We start from the raw sequence: 22,265 nt of genomic DNA, 5'->3' as shown, positions 1-22,265 counted from the left end.
AGCACCTCCTGCCTCAGGCGTTCCTGTAGCCCTTCTGACCAGAACTTTGCTAAAAACGCCTTCTCAAAATCGTCATATGTCGAGCAAACAGAAGTCATGTCCGAAGCCCAGATCGCCCCCGAACCTTGTATATATCCTGTAACGAAACTGATCTTCTGCCACTCCGACCAATTTCTGGGTAGCACTCCTCTGAAACTTCGAATAAAAACAATTGGATGGACCCACCTTTTGTCAGTGTTAAAAAATCTGGAATTGCCGATGCTTTATCATTTTTTCTTCGGCATGGCAAAGGCTTTCGTAATCTCCGTTAGATAAGACTTCACGCGAACAACTAGCTCGAGGCAATTTAATGTTTGAGTTACTTACACGAGTCGGTATCGTATGCGAATGTGCAGTAACTGGCTCTATAGTCGCTGCCAACTTCTGCTGCTGGCCTGTATTCATTTGTTCTGAGCCTTGTTGTGAAACGCACATCGACTCTTCTATCGTTTGTTTCCAATGCTCTAAATCAGCACCTAACTGCTGTCGCACTTCCTCAAGTCCTTTCGCAAACAAATTCTCTTCCTGTTTGCCAGATAGACTCTGGAATGCTGCCTTAACATTTTGCTCAACGTTTTCACACATTAGCCTTTTATTTTCTAATGTGATTTCGGATAATTTACCCGTTAATACATTAATTTGGTGGTCTATAACGTCTTGACGTTCTGTCAGATGTTCAACACTTTCCTTTAGGTTAGTCTGCGTACGTGCCAATTCAGGAAGTTTCGCAATTGCACATGACATGGCATCTTGCTTTTGTACTAATTGCGGAACCATTTCCACCTGTTCCCGTACAGTATCTATCTTAATAGCCACATACACCTTCATTTCTACACGTACGCGGTGAGTAGATTCCTCACATTGAGCTTTCACCAATTCTATTTGTGCAGTTAATTTTCGTTCCATCTCTTCGGCCTTATCTTTAAGTTCCTTGGTCTTCGCCTCTATCCGCTGCTCTAATTCGGAAAAACTGTCTTGTAACTGCTGCTTAATCTCAGTTTTCAAATTTTCCTGTCCTTCCGTAACTGAGGCTAATTTCGCGTTGAAATCATTTTGCCCTTCAGTAACTGAGGCTAATTTTGTATTCAAATCATTTTGCCCTTCAGTAACTGAGGCTAATTTCGCGTTCAAATCATTTTGCCCCTCAGTAACTGAGGCTAATTTCGCGTTCATGTCGGTTTTCAAATTTTCCTGCCCTTCAGTAACTGAGGCTAATTTTGTATTCATATTATTCATGCTCTCGGTTATCATCTGCATCTGTCTCATGATAATGACTAATGGATCTAATCCATGTTGCGTACTTGCCGTTACATGTCCCTCCGTATCTACAGGTCGTTCTGTTGCGCTATCTGTAGCCATCAGTTCTGCAACACTTCTTACTGCATCATTATTATCAGTGCTAACAGCTGAAGGCTGTTGCGTACTGCTCTGCTCTGCTTGACTCATCTTAAACATTGCCCTAGTTAAAAACATATAAATGTTCTACCGTCAATATATATATCTTCCTTCTACTGTCACTATATGTATATCTCCCTTCACACAAGAGTACTTCTGTGGCTACTTTCTTACTGTACTTATACAGATAAATGCAACTGGGTCCGGTCAATCAAACTACATCTAGCATGAACACAATTAATCAATGTTCAAATATCCAATAATACTAAATAGAAAAGCGTATACTTCATCTATACTAGCAAGCTTTAATACTAAAATTATAGATCTGGCCTTTTCTCTGCGCCCAGCGTGTTGTTTTATGTTCTTATTTGTAGATCCACTTAATTTGACTGCGAGTATTTCTTCTCTTTTCCAAGCGTCAGTTAAGTTGGCTCGTCGTAGTTCACATGAAACAGAGAACAAAATTATTTTAGCAACGTCCAAAAACGTGTCCTGTCACGGTCGCCATTGTAATGAATTATATATTGTTATTGGGAATGCAGCTTGCTGCTAACTTGGTGTAATGTTTTGTCTATAAAGACGTGTATTTGTTGCCTTTATGATTCCTTCACTCTCACACATAAATCTGTACCGTAAAGTAAGGGCCTCCTCTTTTGTCTTTAGGCTGATCCGTGATAAGACAGGCAAACAATTATACTAATGGAGGCTTCTGAGTATTTTCTCTAATTTCATTCTCTCTCTCTCTTTTCTATGTACGATTTTAAATATAATATTTCATTACGTGAAATCAGCCCAATAGAATCTCTGGTGGAGCCCTTTGTCTTCACATTCAGCGGCTGGCTTGCTGTAAAAGATCTTTATATCTATTATTATTGTTAAGCGCTGCATTCAGTTGGGAAAATCGATCGTTTGAACAATTCGGAAAATCGATCGTTTGAACAATTCGTTCCTTTTACGAGAGATTTTGAATTTCAGATGTGTCCGAAGTCTTTTTGGACGATTTTATAAAGACTTGTCGATTGCAGGCTCTCTTCGTCACAGCTGAAACTTCCCCACTAATTACAGGGCCAAGACAATCATCAATGATTCAGACAAAGAACTCATTCGTCATTCACTCTAGAATAAAAGGGTCACAAACCTTATTTCTGAGGAAAATTGTATATTCAATCCATCTCCATTACATATCCCGTTTTCTGTTGATTCCAAGTCTTACTTAATTTGCATTTACAGTTTTTCTCTCTCTTCAAATAACCCGCTAGTGGCACAAACGTTAATAGCTCGCTTTAGCAAGAAGAAGAGCAAATATGTCTCTTTTAGAAACCTGACAATCTTCCAACAGATACTTCCGAAGCTGTCCTCGTTACCCGTATATAATAACCATGGAGAATACATATATGTGTCTCTGTTATTCCAAAGAATAAACGTACTGGAAAATACCTTGTCGTCGACTAGCTGTCGGCGCATATATTACTAGAAAATCCGATCAGGTGCTTTTCAAAAGCGAATAAATGTGGATGATTTGATTGACCATTATTAATTATTGCGTGGTAGAGGGTAATTTTCCGTGGGGAGATTACACAGTCTTGGGTTTTTGATGTTTATTAGCTGTAGAACCTGTATTATGCCATTCAGTTCTTGTTTGTTTGTAAAGAGAGATCCTCATGAACTTAACATCGTAGTGAAACGTAATCATCTTCGATTCACTCATCACTTGATTTGAAGAAAATTGTATAATCTGTAATGTAATGTTTTCAGTATGTAACTGTGTGCAACAGGCCTCAAACAAATATGATGGAAAGTAGTTGAGCACACATGTCGCTGCATATTTACTTACAGAATACAACGCAACTGATCTTCACAAAGAGACAGAACATTTGGCCAGTACTTGACCCCTGTGAGGTGAATACCCTAATAGAGGGTGTGGCAGAATAAATTCAGCAGTTTTGAGGAGTTATAAAAAATAATTTGGGATACATAGAGAAAAAAATTTAATATTTTTGAAGTTAGTAGTTCATAGTTTTCCTATCCTTTCAGTGTTTAAAATGTCAAGATGGCAGCTTGTAGCAGCATAAACTTTTGGAGACAAACTGTCAAGTTCTGAACAGCTCATTTGTATTGCAGGATATGGCCTTTATGTATTTAATAATCAGCTCCCATAGCTTAACAATAGCTGTCCTTCCTTCCATCGATTTGGAGGTGATGTTAAAACACCCTTTCCTATAGATATGACCAAAAGTCACAAATACTCTAATCTGGTGACTGCACAGGTCACCTACATCAACCCTCAGAACCTAGAAAAATTCTCTCAAAACAACATACGAATGTTGGGCTGTGGCCCTCTTCTGTTGGAGCCACAAGACCCCCAATATCTCTGCTTCGACAATCTCTCCGATTGTGGACTGCAGAAAATTTCAAACATAATGTCTGGAATTGGTCATGCTTCCTTTCTCAAAGAAGAGTGAACCTATCATGCCAAATTGTGATGTGGCACATCATTCCATTAGTTTAGGGGAGTGTAGCAATCTTAGTGAATAATTTGGGAGTTATTTTCATCCCAGTAAGGTATCTTAACTGAGGGGTTTACAACTGAAGACGCCTAAGAAAGTAGGTTGGTGTAGCCACAATTACTGACATAGTACAATCTGGAACCAGATAGGCTTCCACTCTGCTGACAGATGAACCAGAACTAGATTTACTGGTGCTACATTCCAGATCTTTGAAACTCTGTAATGTACTATTTGATTGCACAAATGAGTGTCATGCGAATTGTAATTATTTAATATAACTAAAACAGTTTTCTTTGAAACATTTACCACATTCCAAAAAGTCCCTGTAAGGTCCAAAATTATCACCAGTCATTCAGACTGGGATACAGTAAGGTTCTAGATTCTGAATGCCAGTCATTTAGCATGTGGGATATGCTATGAATCTAGATCTTGCAGATGCACTTTTGGTTATGCCAGCACACCTACTCTTGGATACGCAAGGAAAGGTATTGCAGTTCCAGTAACATATATGCTACAACAAACAGTGAAATGTGCCTCTGTCTCTGGCAGTTTAGGACACTTCCCTTGAATCCTTTTCAGCAGTAGTTTTGCAAGCATGGTATTAACCTCCTCTTATCCTCATAAGAAGTGGGCATCTATCCTGCTACGGTCTGAGTAACCTGCACTTCCTTTTGAGATAATACTTTTTGATAACAGTGGTATTGAGTTACAAAAGTTAGTGTTTTTCCTGCCTTGTAGGACATATGGAATCTGTAACTGTCCACAAAGTCCCTTAAAAATTGCTTCATTAAGAACTTTGTGCTACATGAATAACTTTCCATCTTCTGTGGAAATGGATTCTAGATGGAAAAAATGGGATTTACATATACATGATTGTTTCCAGTGTCATCTGTTTGCCTCTCTACGATGTTTTCTCTATGAAAACTGTTTATTATGAACATTTGAAATATTCTCTGTTGGCTTTGGTTCAAAGTTTAACTAGTCTTTCTTAAGCAGTAAAAAATTTGGTTAGGTGTGTTAATGTGAAGTTTTGTGTAATTACTAAGATATTTGCTAACTCAGGAAAATTATTTGACTGAACGCTAGTAAAGTCAATCGTTGCTTACGATAAACAAGAGCAATATTTACTCTCCTGGCCGTGCCATGGCGTTATGCTTCTATGAAGAAGCTATTGGCATCTGCTAAACCTATACTAAGCTTCTGAAGATCACAGATTAATTTGATGAAACCAGTAAATCATAATGACATATTTGCATCTGAATGAATTTTATTGTGAAAAGAAAAAATAAAGTAGGTTTAAATGGAAGCATTTCAACTGAATAGCAGATGACATAATGGTGAAACATGTAAATAGATCTGATCATTTGGCAATGTAGTATGTAAAATTTATGTGCCTTACTGAGGACTGAACCTGCAACCTTGTCTTCTGCAGATAATACTCCTGCAGACTGAGCCAGTCCGGTGTTACTCATAACCCACCCTTGTAACCACAATTATATCAGTACAGGGTTCCTACTTCCCGAACTTCATAAAAAGGGTCTGTCTTAGATGATCTCGGTGTTGACAGTGCATTAAACCCTAATCTTCCTTCATTTTCACAGAAAGGCAAGATCTTGGGTTCAATTCCTAACTTGGGAACATAGTTTTGTCAGGGAGTTGTTATAAATTAATAGAAAAGTTATACAGGTTGACTAAGAAGTGTTTGACGTCAGTGAAGACTGATCAGGCTGTAAGCCTACTTCCACCATTCTGGTCAGTTCATAAAGCCAGTAGCTCATAACCAAAATAAATTCAGTAATTTAGTTGATAAAACTGAGTTGTGAAAACTTGTATAACTAAACACACTGCTTTCTTTCAGGCCGTTCATCTGGTGGTGGTGGCAGTGGTGGTGGAGGTTATGGTGGTGGTGGCGGTGGTGGTGGCGGCGGCGGCGGCCGTGGAAGCTATGGGTAAGTTCAAAAAATTTTGCATTTTAGTTTTACAGATTTAGTTGGGTTCTTAAAGAACAATTTGTTATACACATCATTTGGGAGTCCATCACACCTGTAAAAAAATTTAATCAGTTTCCTGTTGCTTCCATTGTCTATGAACCCCCCTTCTGTATACTATTGGTCTCATTTGCAGCTTCCATTATAGCGTAAGAAATAGAAAACGTTTAGAATCTTCCTTGCTTTTTAAAAAGAAATCCTCAGTGGAAAAAGGGCAGATGCCACATAACCATGTTACTCCATTTCAGTTTTTCTCCACTCGCCTAACATCAGTTTTTATTAACACAGTGCCATTCTTCTGTAATTTGCAACAGAATAATTTTACCAGTAGCGCAGTATATGTATTTGACAGTGTCTGTAAAGTTTGAAACATTGCTCCTTCAGACAGAATGCACATCCATAGGACCAAACAATGCCAACAATGTACAGCCAAGTGGATACATTTCCAGAATAATTTTAGTTAAATGTCCAAAAAATAGTGGCAGTAGGGATAAAAGAGAGAGAAATTCTAAAGTACTTCTAGCCTATTGGCTTCAGATTTTGAATAATTTATCAGTGAATATAACTGTCTGGCATGTATCGAAAAACCAGATATTGATGTAAAATATAACTTCTCACCATTGTATTCTAACATACTTCCTGCTGGAAAAAATGAGTTCTTTGACATGCTGCTTATTTTGTTTTGTGTGGGCCCATTTGAAGTGCTTATTTTTTGTGTGGGCCCATTTTCCACTGAAACTAATAAGACTTCCTAAGTTAAACGTCTGTTTTGGCTCAATAATTCGTGATTTTGTAGTAGCATCTTGTTTTGGATTTACTGGTTGATTCTATAAAAAATGACCACCCCCTTAGAAGCATAAGGCCGGCCGAAGTGGCCGTGCAGTTAAAGGCGCTGCAGTCTGGAACCGCAAGACCACTACGGTCGCAGGTTCGAATCCTGCCTCGGGCATGGATGTTTGTGATGTCCTTAGGTTAGTTAGGTTTAACTAGTTCTAAGTTCTAGGGGACTAATGACCTCAGCAGTTGAGTCCCATAGTGCTCAGAGCCATTTGAACCATTTTTTTTAGAAGCATAAGCTTCAAAATAAATAAGAAATTCAGTTTGTTGCTGTTGTTATAAACAAGTTTTTCATTACTGTGCAAGAGAAATAATTGTGATGCAGGCACTGCTCGTAATGTTTTGGTAGTGACAAAAAGTAGGAAACTCTAAGATTGGTTTTATGGATTAGATAGCTACTGCATTATGAGAAGAGTAATGGAAAGAGCTGAATACATGAAAAGTCTGTATTGTTTGTGCTGTACACCTTATACTGCTGGTTAAGAGCTGTTGTTGGAAGCAGCTTGCAAAATGGAAATAGTAGACAAAAGATCATTAATTTTTAACAGCTATAAAGACACTTTTTAGACATGATTTAAAAAGCAAAGTATGGGCAATAGCAACTAAACCTCTCTTCCGTCAGGGCTCTGTCCTGATCATCATCCTCTTTGCCATAGCCATTAACCCTATTATTGTCTGTCTCCCGCCAGCATCTCTGGCTCCCATTTCATCAATGATTTTGCAATCTATTGCACTTCTTCACAGACTTGTGTCCTTGAGCAGGGGCTTCAGTGATGTCTCAATCATTACTCATGGAGCATCAACAGTGGCTTTCATTTTTCCACTGACAAAGCAGTTAGTATGAATTTCCGGTGGTGCAATGGGTTTCTTCCACTGTCTTTCCATGTTGGACCCGTTGCTCTTCCATTTGCTGAAACTATGAAATTCCGAGGGTCATGCCCGATAGAAAACTTCCTTGGTCCTCCCACATACCTCACCTGGTCCCTCAGTGTCCTACATGCCCTAAGTGGTATTTCATGGGGAGCGGATCGGACCACCCTCCTCTATTTTTACTGATCCCTTGTCTGTTGGAAATTAGACTAAGTGCTTTGTTTATTCATGTACATCTAATGCCGTCTAAATACAATCCACCATTGTGGAATCCGTTTGGCCACTGGCGCCTTTTATGCTGGCCTGGTTGAGAGTCTATGCAGACGTTGCCGAACTACCACAGTCATACTGACATGTTCTCATCTCGGTTACCTCCTGGAGTTAATTTCCGAGTATTTCTCTGGCAGCTTAATGTCGTAGGACGTCAAATGGACAGAGTGGGAAAGGAAGGCATCACAGGACATTTTAATTTCCAGTATCTATTCTTTTACAAATAAATTCATAAAACTTTGTCAGCATCACCAGGAAGGATTTGGGATTCACACCCACGGAGTGGAAGTTCGAAAACATAACAATATAAATTTTTTTACGTGCAAAAGTTCATCATTTTTTCACTTACTAATGGCAGCATTTGTTGCTATAGGTACACTTTTCTTCACAAGTTAGAGAGATTCTTCGATGAATTTTGCACAGCATACATACCATACTCACAGGTGTATGAAACTCTTGAATTTATTTAATTTATGAAAAAATGAATGAACTGTTATATTTTAAACTTCATGTTTAGAAAAACACAAATTTTATAGTTAATTACCTCAATTTTTACCACAGTTTTTAATAGATTTGGAAAATTCTAGAGTTTCATACACTTTTAAGTATGGTTTGTTTGCTGTGCAAAATTCATCGAAGAATCTATCTTACTTATGAAGAAAAGTGTACCTATAGCAACAAATGCTGCCATTAGTAAGTGAAAAAAAAATGATGAAATTTCACATGTAAAAAAATTACTTCGTCATGTTTTCGAACTTCCACTGCAATGAGTGTGAATTCTGAATCCTTCCTGGTCATGCTGACTAAAGTTTTATGAATTTATTTGTAAAAGTATAGACAGTGGAAATTAAAATGTCCTGTGGTGCCTCTTCTGCTGCAGGTTGGCCCATTTGGTGTCCTACCCCCCTTAATGCACTATGTGGTTCCCAATGCTCCCTAATAATACGCATCACGTATTTTGAGTGTGCGTACTTTGATTTTGACTTGGGGTGTCCTAGGGTTTAACAGTGATAATTTTAACTTGTTATGGAAGTTTTGGCCAGGGCACTGATGATAAACTGGACCCAAGTTTGTAAATTTTCTTGCTGCTGAGAAATTTTATTTACATATTTTTAAATTTTTACGTTAATATACCAGTTTAATTAACAGGTTCCAATTATTGCGTCCTGTGTTCATGATTTACTATGCTGAGGAGCAATATCTTTTTTAATTTGAAATTTAAACAGTGAGATAAGGTCATTCACATTCACATTAATTACTGTCAATGCTTCTGTAAATTTTTCTGTGATTGTTTTAATTACTGGTGCATTGAAATGTCAAAGGCATAGAAATAAATTAAAAATTGGTTCATGCATTTAAATTTAATGAGTGTGGTCATTCTTTATGGAATCAACCTATATTTTATAAAAAAGTAATTTGCATTAAAAGCTTTTTGGTGCTGGACAGAATTAAGGTTCTTTAGTTAAGCTATAGTAGAATATAGTTCTCATTTAAGTTTGTAAACAAGTTACTCTGCCTCTTCATAAATTTGAGGTGTGTGTTTCTTTATATTTGCTTTCAGATCATCTTGTTTCATTGATTCTGTTCATTTTTCCACATGAAAGTGTACTTTTTTGCTGTATGACAAATGATTACATAGAGTATGTCTAAAAGTGCTACGTGTCTCGGTGATTTCGCTTATTGTGAATGGCATAGCTAAAGTGTTGGTTGGTCATAATAGTTTTAGGTCATTGATAAGAGTTTCACTTTTGGTAGCTGAATGTAGCAGTCCCTAACACATTCAAAATTGTTACTGTGAGAAATCTTTAACTGATACTTGTTGGGTACTCCAAAGGTGTTTTTGAGATGCAAGTTACTGAATTTTGTATTTACAAGTGCAGTAACATTTGAACTGCTTGTACTGCTTTGAAAAGAATGTTAAATTTACTGCTGCTTTATCCATGATGTTTTGTTAGGGGCTTTTATATTGGTTTAAATGACATGCATTCTGCTACAGGTTCTAAACGATGGAATAAGTGCAAAATTTTTGACTGCAAAAATGAGGATTAAGCAGACACTGTGTTGAAAGTAGAGAGAGAATTCTTAAGCTTGGCAGGGAAATGTTTAATTTTGTAAATCAGTTGGTCTGTTTTTCAAATGGGTATAGGAATAATTCTGAAAGGTCTGCAAAATTACCCTAACAAAGGCCACAACATATTCATTGGACTCTGCAGTCGTAAATTTCTTTAGATTTGAGTATAGGTGGCAGTCAGCAGGAAACACTTCCAATGAATAACGTAACTTTCCAACAATTAACATTTAAAATCCCTTTCTTCACCCACAGTTTTGTTTGTAGATGTATTATTTTACACCATGAGGTTTTTTCCTGGCTGCACATGTGCCTCTTGTCATATACCTTTCATCCAAAAGGGCCCAGATATGCTGCTGTACCTTGTGAGTTACGCTTTGCAAAATTATCTATGTGAATAATCCCTTGCATTCCAGTAAATTCTGGTCATAACCTTTCCTGTCACTGTAATATTTTTGATTCAGGACTGCACTTGTTCTCACATTGTATATTGTTTTGTATGACAACATGGACCGTTGTCACTCATTTAAAGTAACAGATGACACACAAAATCGATGGTATATTTTAGACGGTCCAAGCATTAATATTGGAATTGAAGTTATGCTGGTCAGCATTCAGCAAATGTGGTGTACCTGTTGCGTATAATTTCTCTAGCTTGATTTTTCCTGTAAGGTGTACTATAACCCATTTCCTGATAATGTCATTGGCTAATTGTTTGAAAATTGTCCAGTTCAGTTCCGTGCCCTTTGATCTTCTCACCTGTTGGCAGTTTTGGCACATTCAACACATGTATGAGGACAGAGGAACACAGTGTCATTGACTGCATTAACCCTTTCCTGAACTGTTTACTCCTCAGACGTTTGCCAGTGTTTGATAACAACTGACTAAAACAAGGAATGTTCACAGAAGTATGTTCCTGTTTGGTTGAATGAAACACCTACAATGCCAGTATTTAAAATAGGTATAAGGATTTTTCTGTAGATACTATTTATTTAAATTATTAAATAATATTTGTCAACTTTTTAATGTGGATGCTATCCCTGAGAGAGGCAAATAAATTTTTCCTGTGTGTCAGTAATATACTGGAATGAAATATACCAAATTGGCAAGATATGAAATATTTTTTAGTGGGATGGCATGATGGTGTATAACTCCTTTCAAACATTTGCGTAAATTTTGCTTGCTGTGATATGTTGTTTAGCAGGAAACTGCTGCAAGGCCAATCCTATACATTGACATTTCTATGTATCATGAAAGTTGGAGTTGTTTGTTTGACTTCAGTGGCTGCTTCCATACAGTTGTTTGGTCATAAATGAATGACCATAATGGTTCTCACCTGTAATTGAAATATCTTGCCCTTGGCCTGCCTATTTTTAGTATAAATTAGTCCCAATTTAGTGTTAATGCAGTCATGGGAAGGGTGGTGCCACATGCAAGATGTAGAGAACAGAGAAAATAAGTTTTAAGGTGGTGTAGTGGAGATTGAAATGGTTCTTATATGTCTAAATATAAGTGATCCAGTGTGGTAGCAAAATCTATCTTCATTTAAATGTGTTGTTGAATAGAGCATGGATAATAAAACACTTTGCTAGTTTGCCATGCAACATGGACACACAGCAAGCTATATTAAATATTGTCAGATAGCATCTAGTAATGCTATGCAAGAATTCAGATAAACAACCACAAAAATCAGAGTAAAATAATGTTTGTAAGTGGCTTTCAGTTGAATAAAACTTCAGTTTTTACAGGTGTCAGTTTCTGTTGTGTGGAATATTATTACTGAAGTCAATGAGTGTTATTAAATTTCTCACATCTTGTGAAGAAAAAAAATCGGGCATACAAGCATCAAAGAATGGGGAGAACACTCTTGAAAGTTATCAATCACTGAGGAAATCCCTTTCTGTGGGAAATTGCCTGAATTACTACCTATGTATACTTACATGCTTTGCTCAGGTTTCGGGTGCAATGTTGTAAAAGATGTTGGGGCTTTGCAAACACGTAATTGCTAAAAGCACTTTATGGGGAAGCTGCACTGAGAGTATAGAGTACAAAGTAGCTTCTTAAGTTCCTTCACTCATTTCTGTTCATACCACAATCTTGGAACGAGGTGTAAAGCTGAAGCTGAAGCTGAACTAGGATAGACATGTTTAGTCACATAGATTGTGTGTAATGTTCTTCGGAACATCATATGGATTATATTATGTGTCGAACATTTTCATCTGTCTTGCAGATAAAAATTGTTGTGCACTAAGGTAATATTGCTGAGCACACTGTTGGAATTCCACAATTGTGAAGTAGATGTGTGTGAAAAATTATCAGCCTAGTCAGCGTGTTTTGATGCATTTCAAATTTTTCTGCCCTATATTGACTTGGCAGTGCTGTAAGGCAAGAGTGAGTGAATAATATTTTACACACACACACACACACACACACACACACACACACACACACACACACAAATTCTCGTACTATCCTATCATAACGTGACAAACTGTCATAGCGCTTGCCATTGTGTTACTGTATCTGCTCTGATACCTCACTCACTCTTCATATTTTGTCATTTTGTGGTCATAATATGTGGCTCCCTCTCATCTGTGGTCTTGATTGGCCTGCTGAGTTTACTCAGCTTTTGTTGAATGTGTCTGTACAGTGTGTGTGTGTGTGTGTGTGTGTGTGTGTGTGTGTGTGTGTGTGTGTGTGTTGTTTTTTTTTTTTTTTTTGGGGGGGGGGGGGGGGTTAGTATGCAGCTTTGTGCATACACCTGTACTGTTAATAACTAAAGGAATCCAGGTTTCATGCACATATGTTTGCTTAAAAATTTAAAATGTGATGGAAGTATGTAGCTTTCTGCCGTAGTCTCCTTTATTGTGTGAGAGGAGTCTGTTGTGTGATCAACCTGTTTTAAAAGTATCTGTGCGATCCATAGTGGTTGTTTTTACATCTGCGATGTATGTCAATTGTTAAGAAAATGTTGGAGTTACTCGAGGAGTAAAATCTTTTTCAGAGGTTCAGTTCACTGGGGCAACCTTGTAAAATGGGATGAAGATATAACACAGAGAAGCTGTCTGATAAACCAAAACAGTTTGTGTGTAGATTGAAATTTTAAATAACGTCCTTGACATGGAAAACTGTAAAAGTGAAATGACAAATTTTGTCAGTTTATCTGCCAAAGAGCCTGACCACCTTTAATTTAAGTGAAATTCTCATTAGCATTAAGTTAATAAGTAACTGTATTTTTTGTAAATCTGAAAATACTTACACAAAACAATTGCATTGCGTGAGATGCAATCATTTGTAACTAGTGTATTTGTTTCTCTGCTCACACCATATGTGCATGCTTTATTTTGTTAGGTAACTGACAGTTCTGAGCATTATCCATAAAGAACACTTTGATTATTGAAAAATTTAGTACATGAATTGGTATCACTCTGTAGATGTGTTGACTCTATAGTTATCTTTTTCACTTTTAACTACTACTGATCCCACACTTTCACTTGGCCCCTGAGCAGAACAAGCTGGGAACAGAAGCTCACGATCGGTTCATAGTACATTCGCTGCACTCACTGTGCATGACACTGCACATGGATCAACACTATATTGACAATGGCAACCTAATGTTATGGTGCACAACAATGTTACATAGCTGAGGTTGGCAAAGTGCATAAATGTTATGGAATGGCGTGGATGCAGTCAGCCGACTTCCACAGATAATAGAGGGTTGAAGATAAATTGTGTGATTAAGTATTTGGGACATAATAGGTGGTACCACCCGATACATGTGGACATGTGTGTGCATGCATGCTTGCATGCATTTATGCACACATAGGCATTAACTGTAAATTTCACACATTTAAACTTTTATGCCATAGAATCAGCATATTGATTATATTGGCTTCATGTTGTAAATTTCCTTTTGTTACTGTGGATCATACCATCCAATTACTCAAATTTGTTTTTTGTTCTCCACTCTTTTAAGAGGAAAATATATAATGAATGTATTGTTGACCTGGGCTTGTGATAGGTGTGATTCTAATTACACACAGCTATATAGTTATATGACTGAGTAATCCACATGTCTGTTGTGTTAGCTAACTTCATTTAGCTGTGTGCGGAATGTTTGTGACAGTTGTTTGGTGTGATTCTCAGCTGTAAGTTCTTGGAATGTACTCTGCTGTTAGCATTTATTCTATTTAAACCCCTGAGAAATAAAATAGGTGTATATGTTCTGAAGACAAATACTAAACTGCATTCTGCTGAGTTCAGTGTATATTGCTTCTGTTCTTTCATTCCTTTGTGTTGTGTAGTAAGAATGGTTGTGGAGAGTTGTGCTACATAAGGAATTTTGTCCCAGTTTGTCTGAAAATTGTCAGATATGCACCATGGAAATTTCTTCATTGCGACTTACACACATCTGTTCTGTGTGCTTTTTATAACTTTAAGTGTACATAAGGTAACTCATTTGAGCATTAGATTGATCGGTTTTGAAGTAAGACCGATTATTTGCAATTCCGATAGTACTTTTAAGTGTTAAATATAACTTATTATACTGCAACCCAACTAAATCTGTCTTAAATTGTAAGTGGTATTTAAAATTGCCTTTTCTTGTTGTTGTAGTTATTAATACTAAATGGTGTTTCCTGAGTCTACAGGTTGTCTACGTAATCTTTCAATCTAAAGACGAAAGACCAGAGTTTGAGAATCCATACCATAGTGTATTTGGTGTTGATGCACATGCAGGGTAATTTCAGGATGTGTATTTATGAGTATAATTTCTTTCAACTGAAAGCAAATAAAATTCTAAATAATGGAATAACTATGATTGTTGAGCTCAGTTTACATATAAAGAAAGTAAAGTTCTAAAATGAGGTTGAATGTTTCAATAACTTACATTATGTACTAAATTGGAAGGTAAAAATGTGATGGTTGTAATATCTCTGGTATTTTTTTGAAAGGAATTGTAATTCATATAATGGTGACAACTGTAAATTTTTTGTTGGGTGTTTACCAGATATGATGTACATAACTGACTGACAGACTCACTGACTTACAGGAGCTGAGCCACACAAACAAGCAGGCAGCTTTATTAAAATGGTTTTCATTGTTTTTGGTTCCTGGTAATACTGATTATAATATTACACAGGTATTAAAAACATAACTGTACTGATGCTTGTTATTAAAATAGTATGCATATCTGGAAATGATCCTTTTACATAGTTTTATGTGATGAGTAAAGTTAATTGTTTTGTGATGGCTCAGTACCTAACAGACATTTATATTATGAATATACAAGCTGGACATAGTAAAACAGGTATTACCTTGGAGTGCAAGCAATTGGATGTTGGCCCTCCTCTACGCATGAAGCAAGTGATCGCAACTCGTACTGATACAGTCTTTATGCTTCTGTTATAGCAGTGGCGGCAGGGGTGGTTTTATCAAAGGTAAAAGCACCAGGACATCAACCTGGTGCTATTCATTTGTTTTATTTTGTTATTGAGTACGTATTAATTGGTTGCTGGTGTTTGGTTACTTGATATTTAAAATGGTTATAAGTGTGTTTTGGCATAAAGAGTGAATCTCCGTCCTGCATTGTCAGACACGTATTTTCTTTCTTAAAAAAGTAGAACCAAGCACCAGTAAGGTATAACTTATATGGAAAGGCTGCTTAAGTAATATTGATAGTGCTACAGTTGCACTGATATTGGTTTTTGCAGCCATTTCATATTTACTTACTTAATTTGTGTGTTTGTCAAACCACCATTAGCCCATTCTCACAGCAGCTAACCAGACCCATACACAGTATTTCTTTCACTGTGAGGGATGTTGCATTGTGGTACCATGATACTTCGTACATTGCCTCTAATCAGCCATCAGGCACTGGTTCCGTTCAAAATACTGTATTAAAATGGTGATGCATTTCACATTATAATGCTATGTATATGGTTATCTTAAAATTTTACAACATGTAAAATGTATATGGGTCTTAAAATTATGGTTCAAAGGCTTTAAACTTGCACATGCTCATACATCTGGTATTTTATATTGCCTATGGATGAAGCTCTAGAGACTGGTAGCCCTTCTTCCAAATACTCTTTACGTTTAAGTTCCTAGGCGTGGTTGTATTGCACATATGACAAATAGTTAAAGGTTTTTGCCCTGATAATGTATTATGAGTAGATGTGCTATTTGTTGTATAGCGCAGAGGTTGGTCTTAAAATGCTCATTGGTATGTCAAATGACATGTAGCATTTAAAACTTGTGTTACCAGCGGCTATGTGGTTCAGATGGAATGGACTATTTGTTTTGTTGCCATGGTAAACTTTGTTATACAAGAAAAGCTGCCTGCGAAGAACTGAAGAAAGTGAATTGTTCTCTTTACTGCATTGTCAAGGGTTATTTTACATCTTTGGTGACATGGTCAGTGTTTAAAAGACGTTTCAAAGTGCTAGGTTGTCTGGCCTTTTGGTGGATTTGTTTATAGCATAGTATTTGCATGATAGTAGATTTTTAGCAAATCAACAGAGGAAACTCATTTCAGTAATGAAACGATGTGTCATATGCAAATCTGGCAGGATTTTTACTGTATTGGATTCTATTGGTGCTGCAGGTAGTATCTTAAACTGTCAAACTGGGCACACAGTTTTGAGGGAAGCATACAGAATGCCTGAAGGTCATCATAATTAATTATTATATTCTTCTTTTGAAAGTGCCTACAAACATCGCATAAGTGTGTTCTGCGATGTGTTTTGGTCATTATTGATTGGGCGTGAAATAAATCTTGGTATGATTTGAATGTTCTTTTATTCTAAAAAGAAAGAGATAAAGAAACAGTGAATGTGGTGTATGATGTATAAATTAAACTTCCGCTAAGTGGCTTGGGTGACAGTCTTTCATATGTGGTAATGTTTATTACATTGTTCAGAGTGCAGTGCTGAAATGAGTTTCTCTAATAATTTATCTGTGTAAGATGTGTTTACAGTAAGACAGTAATTAACTGAAATAGTTAAGCTTCCGAAATTTTTGTTGATGCAACATGTGTATAAATTGATATTTGCTACCCTATGTTAGGGATGGGACGATGATTCTGAAACGCTTTGATAGCATGTTTTCTTGTCTTCTTCAGTGCTGTAGTTTGTACTGATGTACGTCAGTGGCACAATGCAGATGTTTCTAGCTTTTCTGTGTTGGGTGTCAAACATGACAAAACCAGCAAAATTAATGCTGACAAAATTATGTGTAATACGTGGTTTGCACCAGGTGGTGATAGTGGTGACAGATTTTCGCAACATTATAGGATGTCCTATCATGGTTTGAGAATTTAATTTCTTATGGTGTGGTTCTTTACAGATATTGGTTGAAGTGCACTCCCACACTGAGGTATTGTTACTGAACTTCTGAAAAATTTAGTTTATAGTATTATCGGCATTTATGAGTAAACTGTGTGTGAAAGAAAATTACCAAGAGATGTGATGACATAGATTTTTGGTTATCGACTGTCGGTTGGTTGCATTGAATACCAGTGGTGGTAAAATAAAACCTTGAAAGAAGCCTAAGTACTGGCGTTGGAAGTAAACTACTTTGGTATTGGTTATGATACAGTGGAAGCAGAAGCAGCTGAACTTAGTGTCTGTAGACTACCAGGTCGTTTATTCATCGTCTTGTGTATGGTGAAATGTGATTAAATGAGGAGTATCACATGCATGGTACATTCTCAAGGAGTTTGGTGTATAGTTTACAAAAAGTGTGTAATATGCCATTCGACTGTAATTGCCACATGGTTCATGGGACTGGTAGAGAGTACTGTAATATAGCTGTATTTACATTAAGAAAGCGGTTTCATTGACTACAAAGTATCTACGGAAGAACAACATATGCATCATTATCTTGCCAGTGGTATGGCATGACTGTATCAATGGTGTCATCGGCTTGCATTTTGAAAGTCTGGATAACGACTATTGCAGGTGATGCTTGTAGGAACCACTGAAACATCCCAGGTTCGTCCCATCTCTAGGCTCACAGAAACTTCAGCTATCCCTGTTTATAAGTGTTCATGTGTAGTTAATCACCTGTAGAATAGCGATGTTACAAAATTTTATAGTATCTTAATGAGAGAAAAGTCCTAATAAATTTTGAATTACAGGCTACGGTGACCGTGGTGATATGATTGTACAAGAGGACACAATATTTGTGTCTGGAATGAGCCCTGCATTGACAGAGATTGATATAGAGGAGCATTTTGGTTCAATTGGAGTCATAAAGGTAACTATCTACAAGATGTTAATTTGTATATGCCATATGGCATTCCATTTTGCATTCCATGTGGTAATGTTCTGATTATTACAGATTGACAGGAAAACTGGGAAGCCAAAAATATGGATGTACAAGGACAAACTCACTGGAAAGTCGAAAGGAGAAGCAACTGTAACCTATGATGATTCAAATGCTGCTAGATCAGCCATAAGCTGGTTTGACGGTGTGTGTTCTTCATTGCAACTGGTTTTCATAATCTCTGACAGTTTAAATTTATATTGGAAATACATATATTTTACATTTTGCACCGTGACGTAAATATTTTTCTTAATCACAGGAAAGGACATGAAAGGAACCACCATTAAGGTGCAGATGGCACAGCACAAAAACAACTATGCTGGTGGGCGTGGGCGCGGTGGCGGTGGTGGTTCAAGTCGTGGAGGTGGCATGGACCGTGGACCACGTGGTGGTGATGGTGGTGGTGGTGGTGGTTCTCGTGATGGACCACCACGAGGTGGAGGAGGTACTGGTATTGTCAGATCTAGATATTCTTGCTTTGCAATTGCTGTATTACCTAATTAAAAGACAGCTTCCCCCTTTCTTAAGAGGCTATTTGAGAAGTTTTTAACATATTATGAATAATCCAAATTACAAACTATTTTATTGATACAGAGTTCCTGCTTAAAGAAATATCCATACTTACTCAAAAAATATGAATTTTGGTGACAAAAGCAGAAATAAAAAAGAAATGGTTTACTTCAATTTTTTTTTCTTCAGTTCCTATTTTGCTTCTTATCTAAGTGAGCAGTCAGCAGCACGACTATTTTTAATTGTTATATGTATCTTCATTCTTAAGCCTTATCCTTCTTCCTGGAGCACCTCCCAACTGTGAAGATGATGTAATGATGTCATCTTCTGAGCCATCTGTAGCATTGGATATGCAGCAGTTTTTCAATCCTGTCATTAGAGATTCAGTTGAGATTTTGCCCCAGGCAATAAGCCTTCGGTGGCCCAGTGCAGATACTTAGGGTTTCGTTAAGTTACCTCTGGAATAGGAGCTTTGTCTTCTTGAAGAATTCACTGTCATAGATGTATCGCAAGAATTATATTCACAACATCCACTACTTGAAGTTTAGGTCATCCCAGAAGGAATTATTTCCAGGGATGTATTGTTTGATATCGTATCCTTCACTTTCTGCATGAGCTGTCCCTGAAAGAATCCAGCCTCAACATTTTCTTTCTGTTAAGGGGACTAGTCTATGAATACCAGGGGAAACCTTGAAGAAGGGGGAAAAAAAAAGTCAGTTTTCTAAACAGTGCAACTTGAGAATAAGGAATAAGATTTGTAAGACCGTATTATGCTTACCATATTCTAAAAACATTTTTATGAATCAACCACACTTTCTTTAAATTGTATTTTTTTGTTGCAAGTGAAATAAACCATGCTGATTATGTACGTGATAGGTACACATTACTCAAAATACAAACAAAGAAGGTGGTTTATTTTTATCCTGTAAGTTCTTTACACTAATATCTTTAAAGCAGACTATTGAAAAAATGGTGCTGTCACAAATTGTGGTATAAAAAAAGTTTAAATATTATTTTCAAAAATTTTGGAAATGAATTCAGGGCTTTTCTTCAAAAAGCATTTTATTTTAAAAGTTAAAAGTGTAGTCTACTTTTAGTTAAGCACATTTTAAGATACTGTACAAAATTTCAGCTCTCTATCTTTAATAGTTTTTAGCCAAAGTGCACCAGAACATGAAATTATTTAACTTTCAGGAAATTAAAGTTAAAACTTGCGTCTTCTATTAAACTTGCATGGCATGAATGCATCCCAAGTCCATATTCATTTTGTTTCCTGTGTTGGTTTTCCTTCTTTTTCACACTACTGCTTCTTATTCTTGCTTCTTTGGTGGCTTCCAATGTTCATTTTTCTGCTTCAGAGTGTCCTTCGGTCAGTGACTATTAGAGCTCTATGCGTATTTGGTCCCGTAGGCACTCCCATCAGTCTCATAACATTAAGCCCTGACATCGAACTGTCATTGAAACATAGAACAGCATCTAGCACACAAATTGTCAAAGTATTTAGTCCTACTAGAACAGTTTTTTGTGTAAGTTTTACAACTTCAATTATAGTAAATGGCAAAGAATGTTCATGGTTGTAGGTCTCACCTTGAGTAACAGCCCACTGGTAGCCACACAGCGGAGTGCGACATAGGGTCATCTGTGGAGGATTTATGAAAGAAGGTAGCCCATACAGCCTTTTTCATTCCCTCAAGGTCATTTCTGTCTTATGGTTTGTCCATAATAATACTTCAACCTGTCTTTCTTCGTCTGCAAGCCGAACACGTCCACTAATGCACTTGCCACCAGTTATTTTCTTTCCCTTTAAATTCCTCTTAAAGTTCAGTCTTGTATGTAACCTTTTCTGGATGTGTCCAACACGTACCATTTTTTCAATTTTTCTGTCAGTGTAAGGTTTGGAGTTGCAAAGTTTTGATACCCTATTGAGTCTCCATCTCTTAGGTAAGATGTATAAATCACACCAGATATCTCCACTGACCTGTGAAATATCTTCACACCACCTTCAAATTCTTCCTCCACTACAAACACTAAAAGGTTCGATTAATTTATGATTTTCAGCTCCACTAGTGCAGCCATGACAGTACTTGGTAATACATACATCAGTGACTTCACCATTGTCCAAGGAGGTAGCCGTCACTACACCGTTAAGGGAACTATGGCCTCTTCATTGCCATGATGCATCCAGGCCTTCAGACAAACGTGTATTCCTGTCATTCATGTCTACACTTTCCTGAACAGCGTTTTTTGTACTATCATTTGCTACTTCTTCTAAATCAGCATAATAATTTTATTGTACCTGTCAAACCTTGTGGAGGGAGGTAAGTCCATAATAGCACCGAAAATTCAAGCAGTTCTGTACCTTTTGCCTATCACCTCATAGCGTAAGCAAGTTTAATATTTGTTAAACACTCTCTGTTTAGTTACGCAACAAGTATAACCACATTCAATTAATTCACAGAAATTGTAAAAAATTCTTAATTTTGATGCACAACCTCTTCTAGGACGTATCTCCTCAACTATGGTAACGCCACTATTGCCACATTCCTTACACTGCAAAGCTTTATTAGTTCAGATAGAGCAGAGAGTTCAACAATAACACAACTTGAATCAATAGTTGGCATCTGTGTTATCAGCATTAATAATGTCAAGCCTGTTGTTCAAATATTTCAGTATTAGCGGAGTTCATCCGTTTGATGAACAGATTTCAATCATAAAATTTACATAGTTTAATACCGAACTTCTTAATTCTTCCCGTTGCTTTCAAGTGGAATAAGAAACTTGCACACACAATTACTTCACTGTAAACACAATATTTGCGCCAAAACAACAGCAAACAATGACTAAATTCTCTGTATAAACAATAGATAAGCGACTGTAAAGCTTTCGCAGGTTAGCCAACTTAAGGGACTACAAAGCCATAAAAACGAAACAAATGAGAGCAAAACTTTTTTTAACAAAGCTGGCTGCGTGCCATGAGGATGTCGTGGTGCGTGCAGCCACTTTTGAATTCCTCTAATTTTGGTACTGTCTGTGGCTCATTTTCCGGGAAGTAAAATTTTTTGCTCAGAAAACTACAGAGAATTTAAGACAAAAATTAAAAAATAAATTTTTTGGCAGTTATTCATGTAAAAGTCCCCTTATGGAAAGAGCCTGGCATTATGTTCCAAACAGCCATCAACCATTGTTTGTCATCCACCCTTTTTCTTGATGTCCAAAGAAAACCTATGCAGGCAGTTTTTATTTTGGTATGGTCTTACTTGCGAAGAATTTCGTTTGAGGAGCTTCCTTTCATGTACTACAGCAGGCAGCATTACTCTTCTCTGGCCTTCTCATTGCCAGAGTTTCTTATATGAACACTTTTAACACCTATCTTGTCAACGGTTAACATTTGATTGCATATCAGATTGAAGGCATATGATCAGTGTTGCCCGTGTGGTGTAGCAAATTGTGCCATTT

General features: G+C 37.0%; 1 protein-coding gene across 3 annotated transcripts in view; it reads left to right on the top strand.

The window, feature by feature from the left end:
- Positions 1-22,265, top strand: part of LOC126473212 (RNA-binding protein cabeza) — a 76,751-nt gene that overhangs the window by 35,772 nt on the left and 18,714 nt on the right. Inside the window, exons 4-8 of one of the 3 annotated variants that reach the window (XM_050100121.1) lie at positions 5,800-5,890; positions 15,387-15,412; positions 18,112-18,230; positions 18,315-18,444; positions 18,559-18,744. In XM_050100121.1, the coding sequence (XP_049956078.1) occupies positions 5,800-5,890; positions 15,387-15,412; positions 18,112-18,230; positions 18,315-18,444; positions 18,559-18,744 (552 nt within the window). Of the gene's footprint in view, positions 1-5,799; positions 5,891-15,386; positions 15,413-18,111; positions 18,231-18,314; positions 18,445-18,558; positions 18,751-22,265 lie in introns of all 3 variants that reach the window. The other 2 variants (XM_050100120.1, XM_050100122.1) reach the window with 2 other exon arrangements.

The sequence above is a fragment of the Schistocerca serialis genome, chromosome 4 (assembly GCF_023864345.2).
Source record: "Schistocerca serialis cubense isolate TAMUIC-IGC-003099 chromosome 4, iqSchSeri2.2, whole genome shotgun sequence".
In the NCBI taxonomy this organism is placed as follows: domain Eukaryota; kingdom Metazoa; phylum Arthropoda; class Insecta; order Orthoptera; family Acrididae; genus Schistocerca; species Schistocerca serialis.
This window is presented reverse-complemented; position numbering and strand designations above follow the sequence as displayed.